This window comes from Loxodonta africana, chromosome 3, assembly GCF_030014295.1.
Source record: "Loxodonta africana isolate mLoxAfr1 chromosome 3, mLoxAfr1.hap2, whole genome shotgun sequence".
Lineage (NCBI taxonomy): Eukaryota > Metazoa > Chordata > Mammalia > Proboscidea > Elephantidae > Loxodonta > Loxodonta africana.
The window spans coordinates 21,566,120-21,576,109 of NC_087344.1; the positions used below are offsets into that span (position 1 = coordinate 21,566,120).

A 9,990-nucleotide genomic window follows, 5' to 3' on the forward strand; every position below is an offset into this window, starting at 1 on the left:
GATGCCAATAACTATAATAACTATCAGTTAGGGAATGAAGAAATAAATTATGGTGTAATAATATAGTGGAATACTATAGTTACTATTGCAGTTAAAATAAAAAAAAAACAGAGCTAAATGTCTCAACATTCATTTAAAAAATTGTGTTAAGGGAGCCAATTGTAAAATGACATTTACGGTGTGACCCTGTTTATATAAAGCTTTTAAAAATGCAAACAGTGCAATTTTGTGCAAGAATACTACTAAATACTGTACAAAGTGCAGAAGAATAGTACCTATCAAGTTAATGTAGTATTTAGCCCTGGGGAAGGAAAAGAATCAATATTGTGCAAAATACATGATGTGGGGAGCCTCAGATATACCTGTATTATTTTGTTGCTATAAAAATACCTAAAGCAAGGATAGTGAAGTGTGGGAATTGACAGCTTCGACTGGTGGGTGTGCAGCTCTTCATTGCTATTCTCTGTACTTTTCATTATGCTTTAATTATCCATAATAAAAAATACCTGTATAGGTTTAAAAAAATATTTAAAATTTTCTCATGCTGTAGGCTTCTTGTCATACCATTTTTTTTTTTTCTCTGCTGAGTTTTCATTATTTGCATTGACTCATCTGGACCTAATTTATTGCTTTGAATTGCTATGTGTTTCATCATCTGTCTGTGCCAAATGAATATTGATATCATCGATGTTCATTTAGGGTGTTTCTTCCTTCTGCTTCTGTACATGAGCAAGATTCCCAGTGGGAGTTTCAGCATGTAAATTTTTCCCTGAAGTTTGCAGTTATTATGCTAGGAATGTTCTCTCTTTTTCTCTTCCCTCAACTGCTCTACTGGTCACTTCTGTCCAAGGAGTAAAACATGCAAATTGCTATTGTTCATGTCAAACACACACATGCACACATGCACAATCACAGTAGGACATGCCATTGTGAGGACCCCATATGCTGATCACTGTACCAAGTACTTTTTGCTTACTCACTTCTCATCATTGCAACATCTCCATAAGGTTTTCTTTTTTTGATTTTATATTGTGGTTAAAATATATACAACCAAAAGTACAGTAATTCAATAATTCCTACATGTACAGTTCAGTGACATTGATTACATTCTTCAAGTTGTGCAACCATTTTTGTTATTTTTTTTCCAAATTATCCCACCAGCAGGGACATGCATTCAATGCCCCCTAAGCAAAAACTTCCTCTTTCCCCTTTCCCTCCCACCCCTGGTAACCACTAATAAGCTTTTGTTTACTTATATTCGTTTATTTTACATGAGTGACATCATACAGTATTTGTCCTTTTGTGACTGACTGACTTTGCTCAGTGTAATGTTTTCTGGGTTTATCCAAAAGGAGCCCTGGTGGCACAGCGGTTAAGCAAATGGCTGCTAATACAAAGGTTGACAGGTTGAATCCACCAGCTGCTCTGCGGGAGAGAGATATGGCAGTGTGCTTCCCTGAAAGATTACAGCCTCCCTCTTTGTGGTTTTGATTTGCATCTCTCCAGTACATAATGAATCTCTGGCATCATTTCAATCACCAAGGCCATATTTTCCAACTACCAATCCTTCTTTATTTCCAACTTTCCCATTCCAATCACTAGTAAATCATCAATGCATCTTGATTGCATGTTTGATCAATTTCAGACAGGTAAAACTTGAATTTCTTCTTTAACCTTAGTGGCTGGTGCGTAAATTTGAATAATATTTGTATTAAACGGCTTTCCTTGAGGGCATATGGATATTATCGTATCACTGACACCATTGTACTTCAGGATAGATCTTGAAATGTTCTTTTGGATGATGAATGCAATGCCATTCCTCTTCAAGTTGTCATTCCCGGCATAGTAGACCATATGATTGTCTGATTTAAAATGACCACTACCAGTCCATTTCAGCTCAATAATGCCTAGAATATCGATGTTGATGCATTCCATTTCATTTTTGATGATTTCCAATTTTTCCAAATTCAAACTTCATACATTCCATGTTCCAATTATTAATGGATGTTTGCAGCTCTTTCTTCTCATTTTGAGTCATGCCAGATCAGCAAATGGAGGTCCCAAAAGCTGGACTCCATCCATGTCATTAAGGTCAACTCTACTTTGAGGAAACAGCTCTTCCTCAGTTCTCTTTTGAGTGCCTTCCAACCTGAGGGGTTCGTCTTCTGACACTATATCAGACAGTGTTCCACTGTTATCCATAAGGTTTTCAATGGCTTTTTTTTTTTTTTTTCCAGCAGTAGACCACCAGGTCCTTCATCCTATTCTGTCTTAGTCTGGAAACTCAGCTATAATCTGTCCACCATGGGTGACCCTGCTGGTATTTGGATATTGGTGGCATAGCTTTCAGCATCACAGCAACACACAAGCCCCCACAGTAGGACAAACTGACAGACTGGATTATATATGTGAACCTTGCCAGATAGAATACAGAGGAATCAAATCCAACACGTGTGAAAAGAGACGATGGAAAGGCTCAATATGAGCAGTGAGCACAAGATCAGGGGCAGACTGCAGAACAGGTCATCGATTGCTCTTATGCAAGGTCAGGTTAAAGAAGAAGAAAATTACAACAAATCCACAAGAGACAAACTATGACCTTGATTATATAGCAGCTCAATTTAGAGACCATCTCAAGAATAAATTGGTGCATTGAACATTAATGACTGAAGATGAGAGGAGTTGTGGAATGACATCAAGGATATTGTACATGAAAAAAGCAAGAGACCATTAAAAAGACAGGAAAGAAAGAAAAGACCAAAATGATGTCAGAAGAGACTCTGAAACTTTCTCATGAATGTCAAGTAGCTGAACCAAATGGAAGAAATGATGCAGTAAAAGAGCTGAATGAAAGATTTCAAAGGGTAACTCTAGAAGACAAAGTATAATGAAACACGCAAAGACTTGTAAGTAAAAACCAAAAGGTTAGAACATACTCGGCATTTCTCAAGATGAAATAACTGAAGAAAAAATTCAAGCCTCAGGTTGTAATATTGAAGAATTCCATAGGGAAAAGACTTAACGATGCAGGAAGCATCAAAAGAAGATGGAAGGAATACACAGAGGCAGTATGCCAAAAAGATTTGGTCGACATTCAACCATTTCAAGTGCTAGCTTATGATCAAGAACTGATGGCACTGAAGGAAGACATCCAAGCTGCACTAAAGGCATTGGTGAAAAACAAGCCTCCAGACACTGATGGAATATGAATCAAGATGTTTCAAGAAGCAGATGCAGTCCTGGAAGTGCTCATTTGTCTATGCCAAGAAATTTGGAAGACAGCTACCTGGCCAACTAACTGGAAGAGATCCATATTTGTACTCATTCCAAAGAAAGGGGATCCAACAGAATGCAGAAATTATCAAACAATATCCTTAATATCACACACAAGTAAAATGTTGCTGAAGAGCATTCAAAAGCGGTTACAGCAGTATATCAACAGGGAGCTGCGAGAAATTCAAGCCAGATTCAGAAGAGGATGTGGAACAAGTAAGATCATTGCTGATGTCAGATGGATCATGGCTGAAAGAAGAGAATACTAGAAAGATGTTTACCTGTGTTTTATTGACTATGCAAAGGCATTCCACTATGTGGATCATAACAAATTATGGATAACATTATGAAGAATGGAAATTCCGGAACACTTCATTCTGACCATGAGGAACCTGTACATAGACCAAGAGGCTGTCTTTCGAATAAAACAAGGAGATATTGTGTGGTTTAAAGTCAGGAAAGATGTGCATCAGAGTTGTATCCTTTCACCATTCTTACTCAATATGTATGCTGAGCAAATAATATGAGAAGCTTGGCTATATGAAGAAGAATGGTGCATAGGGCTGGAGGAAGACTTATTAACAACCTGGGTTATACAGATAACACAATTTTGCTTGCTGAAAGTGCAGAGGGCTTGAAGCACTTCCTAATGAAGATCAAAGATTAACTCCAGCCTTTAGTATGGATTACACCTCAACATAAATAAGACAAAAATCCTCACAACTGGACGAATAAGGATCATCATGATAAACAGAGAAAATATTGATGTTGTGAAGGATTTCATTTTACTTGGATCCACAATCATGGAAGCAGCAGTCAAGAAATCAAACGATGCACTGCGTTGAGCATATCTGCTGTGAAAGATCTCTTTAAAGTGTTAAAAAGCAAAGGTGTCACTTTAAGGACTAAGGTGCACCTGACCCAAGCGGTGGTGTTTTCAATCGCCTCATATGCATGCGAAAGCTGGACAATGAATAAGGAAGACCAAAAAAGTAATGATTCCTTTGAATTATGATGTTGGCATAGAATATTGAATATACCATGGACTGCCAGAAGAATGAACAAATCTGTCTTGAAAGAAGTACAGCCAGAATGGCCATTAGGAGGGAGGGTAGTGAGAATTTGTCTCACATACTTCAGACATGTTATCAGGAGCAACCAGTCCCTGGAGAAGGACTTCATGCTTGGCAGACGAGAGGGTCAGTGAAAAAGAGGAAGACCCTCAAGGATATGGATTGACACAGTGCCTGTAACAATGGCTCAAGCATAAAAATGATTGTCAGGATGTTGCAAGACTGGACAGTTTCTCTTTGTGTTGTACATAGGGTCACTATGAGGTGGAACTGACTTGACAGCATCTAACAACAACAAAACAACAATGGGAGCCCTGATGGCGTAGCGGTTAAGAGCTCAACTGCTAATCAAAAGTTTGGCAGTTCAAATTCACCAGCCACTCCTTGGAAGCCCTATGGGGCAGTTCTACTTTGTCATATAGAGTAGCTATGGGTCCGGGTCGACTGAAAGACATGAGTTTGTTTTTGTTTAATAATGTATAATGACTTTGAGAATCTTTTTGTGTGCTTGTTGGATATTTGAGCATCCTCATTGATGAAATAGGCCTTTTTTTTTTTCCAATGATATACCATCTATCATGTCATGGGAAGAAATTTTTAACCCTTACATAACTGGGAGAAGAGAGAGTCTCATTGACGTAGTTGCCTAGTTTCTCTTACAATCAATCACTAATGCAGATGACTTATGCTTCCATGAGGAATTCTTTTGAGCTTAGGTTTGTAGGAAAAGTTTTCTAAACTTCAACTCATATCCAAAGCGTGGACCTAGTTGGATGCCATCCCCCTGCTATATACTAAGTTCGGTGGCAGAACTGGACATACCCAGAAGACGAAGGCTTTATTCAGAAGATGATACTAAAAATTTTAAGAGAAATTATAAAATCTGAGTGACTATTTAGAGATGTCAATTGTATACTATCCAGAGGCATTAACAGAGAGAGGTCAAGAGAATCAACTCAATCGGATAATCTGAGCTCAGATGCAATCTCTGCTACACACTCAGTTTGTACTTTGTGTCTGTGACATAACACCACCTTTCCTAAGTGTACTCCCAGGTTGATGGTGGTGACAGTATAAACTACGTCATCATTGACAAGCCCTTTAAATGATTCTGAAGCGTTCCAAAGTTTGATAACCATAGCTCTAAAAACAGATTTCATAATTTTATTCTTTTGAAGGCAAGAAATAATTTTGAAGGGAAAGGGCCATATCTTATTCTTTATTTCATCCTCACACCTTGGTAAAATGTGTGAAATCCAATGGGCAATCAATTAATATTTGAACTTCTAGAAGGAGTGAAGGGAAGAGAGAGAAGACAGATGGAGAGAAAAAGCAAGTGGAGAGATATATTTGAATATTTACTTAGGTTCATAATGTATACGTGTACCTTTTTTTTCTGAATCATTTGTTTCAACATCCATAAAAGCAGTAAACAAGAAATCAAATGATGTATTGTTTTGGGCAAAACTGCTGCAAAAGACCTCTTTAAAGTATTAACAAGCAAAGATGTCAGTTTGAAGACTAAGGTGCACCTGATCCAAGGCAGGGTATTTTCAATCATCTGTTTGGAAGAAAAACACCCAGAATGCTTCTTAGAAACAAGGATGGCAAGACTTCGTCTCACTTACTTTGGACGTGTTATGGGGAAGGACCAATCCCTGGAGGACATCATACTTGGTAAAGCAGAGGGTCTGTGAAAAACAGGAACACCTTTAGTGAGATGGTTTGACAAGTGGCTGTAATAATGGACTCAAATATAGCAACAATTGTGAGGATGGTGCAGGACCAGGGAGTATTCATTCTGTTGTACCTAAGGTTACTGTGAGTCGCAACTGACAATAGCACTTACTAACAACACATTTGAACTTGAGGTTGAAACTTGGTTTTTCTCTTTATGTAGCTCTGTGCTATTTGGCAAATTAAACTCAGTTTCTCTGGTCCGGTTCCATAGAAGCAAGGGCGCTTATTAAATGATTTTTGGAGCAATGGTCTAGGAAAGAAGTAAAGCAGGAGAAGGAGGATAGGGCAGGGAAAGGATGTAAACAAAGATGTAAGCATGATGACAGCCCTCATTGGTATTATTATGATGGCTAATATATATTGAGTGCTTGTTATGTCTATATGCATGCAAAAAGTAACACTGTTGGCACAGCGTTTAAATGCTTGGCTACTAACTGAAAGATCAGTGATTCGAATGCACCAGTGGCTCTTAGAGAAAGATGTGGCAACCTGCTTCTGTAAAGGTTATAGCCTTGGAAACCCCATGGGGTAGTTCTACTCTGTCCTATAGGGTTGCTATGAGTTGGAATTGACTCGACTGCAATGGGGTAATGCATGTGAAAGCTGGACAATTAACGAAGAAGACAAAGAAGAATTGATGCATTTGAATTGTAGTGTTAGGAAAGAATATTGAATATACCATGGGCTGCCAGAAGAAAATCAGTCTTAGAAGAAATACTGCTGGAAATCTCCTTAGAAGCGAGGATGGCAAAACTTCACCTTGCTTACTTGAGACACGTCATCAGGAAAAACCAATTACTAGAAAAGGATATCATGTTTGATAGAGGGTCAGCAAAAATGAGGGAACTACTCAATAAGATGGATTGATACAATAGCCACAACAATGGGCTCAAACATATCAAATATCATGAAGATGGTGTAGGACCAGGTAACACTTTGTCCTACTATACATGGGGTCACAATTAGTCAGAGCCTAAAACCAAAACTCATTGCTATCAATGAATTTCAGCTCATAGTTACACTATAGGACAGAGCAGAATTGCTCCATAGGGTTTCCAAGGCTGTAATCTTCACAGAAGCAGACTGCCACATGGAGTGGCTGGCGGGTTTAAACCACTGAACTTTCAGGTAGCGTCAAGCATTTAACCACTGTTCCTCAAGGGCTTTTTGAGTCAGAGCCTACTCGATGGCAGCTGACAGCAACGACATTATGAGAGATGGTATTCTGAGCTTTTAGATCATTTAATCCCCCAGAACTCTTCAGGAAAGATGTCACCATCCTTATCATACAATAATTACATAAAGGTACAGAGAAGTTAAATAAAAAAATTTACAGAGAGGTACAGAGAAGTTAAATAGCCTGTCCAAAATTGCACCATTACTGAATGATAAAGTTGGATTTGAACCCAGAGCCATGATGCTTTGTTCCTCTGAAAATATTATAAGTCCTATGAAAAGAATAAAAACTGGAATGTTTAGGAGGATGGTTTTCAGCTTCAGCCTCTTTGAAGAGTTGACAGTTTTGGTTTGAAGCCTAAACTGTGAGAAGGAGCCAAGAATGTGAAGATTTTAGGGTAATATGACTAGCCAGGGAAGACAGCAAGCAGGTTTCTTTGGGTTTTTATTTCAGGTGTGCTGACTCAAATGAATTGACAAAGACTAGAGTTTTCTTTATCTTAATGTAGAAACTACAATAAGTTGCCTAATATGAAAGTCCTCAGGATAGGTCAATGGCAACCACCAAAGCAAGGTTCAATAAGTACAATTTTTTTTGGGGGGCGGGGGGAGAAGAGCCAGTATGAGACACTTAAGTTTACACAGTGTTTAGACAGAGATCAGAGAAAAGTGTGGTCCAGCAAGCATGGTGTTAGAAGCTAGAACATATTCAAGAGAGATATGGATGAGCCAATAACGTGTGAACTATTTGTTGTTGCTTTTGTCCTCTCTTCTCCCTTGCTGCATTCACTGAGTGCTTTCTCTTCCCTTGAGGCTTGTAGGAAGGAGTCCATATCCTTGGAATAGTAGATTTTCGTAAGAAGTATTAGGTATTAGTTGGGCATCGCTCATTTTCCTTGGTAGATGATGAAACTTTTGATATGCTGCTTCAAGTCTGTCTTCTGTTCAGGAATATTTTCTTCTAGAATATCATGGGCAGTATTTATTTTCAACCTCTTCAGATTGCATATTCAAGACACCTATTACTGGCACTTTGGACCTCTGTTGTCTGTTCTTAACTTTTGCTATCTCACTGAGAGCAAGATCCTCTGCTGAAAAGTTTCCTCAGAGCCCCCTTCATGTCCCTGTTCTTCAGGCTGTAGATGAATGGATTCAGCATGGGGGTGACCACAGTGTACATCACTGAGACTATTGAACTTTTTCTAGAGGGATGGACTGTTCCAGAGGTGAAGTAGACCCCAAGGCCTACACCATAGAATAAGGAGACAACAGAGAGGTGAGACCCACAAGTGGAAAATGCTTTATATTTGCCTCTAGCAGATGAAATACTCATTATTGAGGAAATAATTCTAGAATAAGAAAAAAGTATCCCAGTCAGGGGAACAACACCGAGCAGGCCAGTTACAAAGCATAACAGGATGTTGTTGATAAGGGTGTCAGAGCAGGCAAGCTTGAGGATCTGAGCAAGTTCACAGCAGAAGTGGGGGATTTCTGTCTCTCTGCAGAAGGACACCCTCAAAACCATCAAACTTTGCAGCAAAGAGCATATCAGGCAGATTAACCAAGAAAGCAGAAGCAGAAGACCACAGAGGCGTGGGTTCATGATGACCATGTAGTGCAGAGGGTGGCAGACAGCCACGAACCGGTCATAAGCCATCACTGTCAGTAGCAAATCATCCAGTTCAGCAAAAATCATGAAAAAATACATCTGGGTAAGGCAGCCTTCATAGGTGATGACTTTGCTCTGTGTCTGAATATTCACCAGCATCTTGGGGATGGTGGTGGAGGTGAAACAGATGTCAGTGAAGGACAGGTTTGAGAGGAAGAAATACATGGGAGTGTGGAGATGGGAGTCTGAACTAATGGCCAGAATAATAAGCAGGTTTCCTATAACACAGACCAGGTACATGTACAGAAATAGCCAAAAGAGGAGGGGCTGCAGGTCCATATCTTCTGAAAGTCCCAGGAGAATGAATTTTGAAATAGCTGTTTGATTTCTTGATTCCATATAACTCACAGAAATTGCCTGCAAACAGACGAGAATAATGTTAAAACAATGACAAGATGGGAATGTGCCATACATTTAAAACTCTTCCAATCATAAAGCCTTATGTTTTACCTAAAGAGTTTGTTTTCTTTAGTTGACCTTTTTTGTTGTTAACTATTGTCATGTTGGTCCAACTCCTGGCAAACCCATGAAACAAAATGTCGCCTATAGTGATTGGAACGGGAAAGTTGGAAACAAAGAAGAAGGATTGGTAATCAGAGAATATGGCCTTGGTGACAAAAACAGTGCTGGAGATCAAATGATAGAATTTTGTAAGACCAATGACTTCTTCACTGCAAATACCTTTTTTAAACAACATAAATGGCGAGTATACATATGGGCCTTGTTGGATGGCATACACAGGAATCAAATTGACTACATATGTGGAAAGATATGATGTAAAAGCTCAAAACAAGGCAAGGGGCCGACTGTGGAACAGACTATCAATTGCTCAAGTGCAAGTTCAAGTTGAAACTGAAGAAAATCAGAGCAAATCCACAGGAGCCAAAACATGACCTTCAGTATATCCCACCTGAAATTAGAGACCATCTGAAGGATAGATTTGACACCTTGAACACTAATGACCAAAGACCAGACAAATTGTGGAATGGCATCAAGGAGATCATACATGAAGAAAGCAAGAGGTCACTAAAGACACTAAAGAAAGAAAAGACCAAGATG

General features: G+C 38.9%; 1 protein-coding gene across 1 annotated transcript; it reads right to left on the reverse strand.

Moving 5' to 3' along the window:
• Nucleotides 1–8,331: 8,331 nt before the first annotated feature.
• Nucleotides 8,332–9,315, reverse strand: LOC100667651 (olfactory receptor 7D4-like). Its single transcript, XM_003422905.3, has one exon. The coding sequence runs from the start codon at nt 9,268–9,270 to the stop codon at nt 8,332–8,334; it is 939 nt and encodes a 312-aa protein (XP_003422953.3). The 5' UTR covers nt 9,271–9,315.
• Nucleotides 9,316–9,990: the final 675 nt, after the last annotated feature.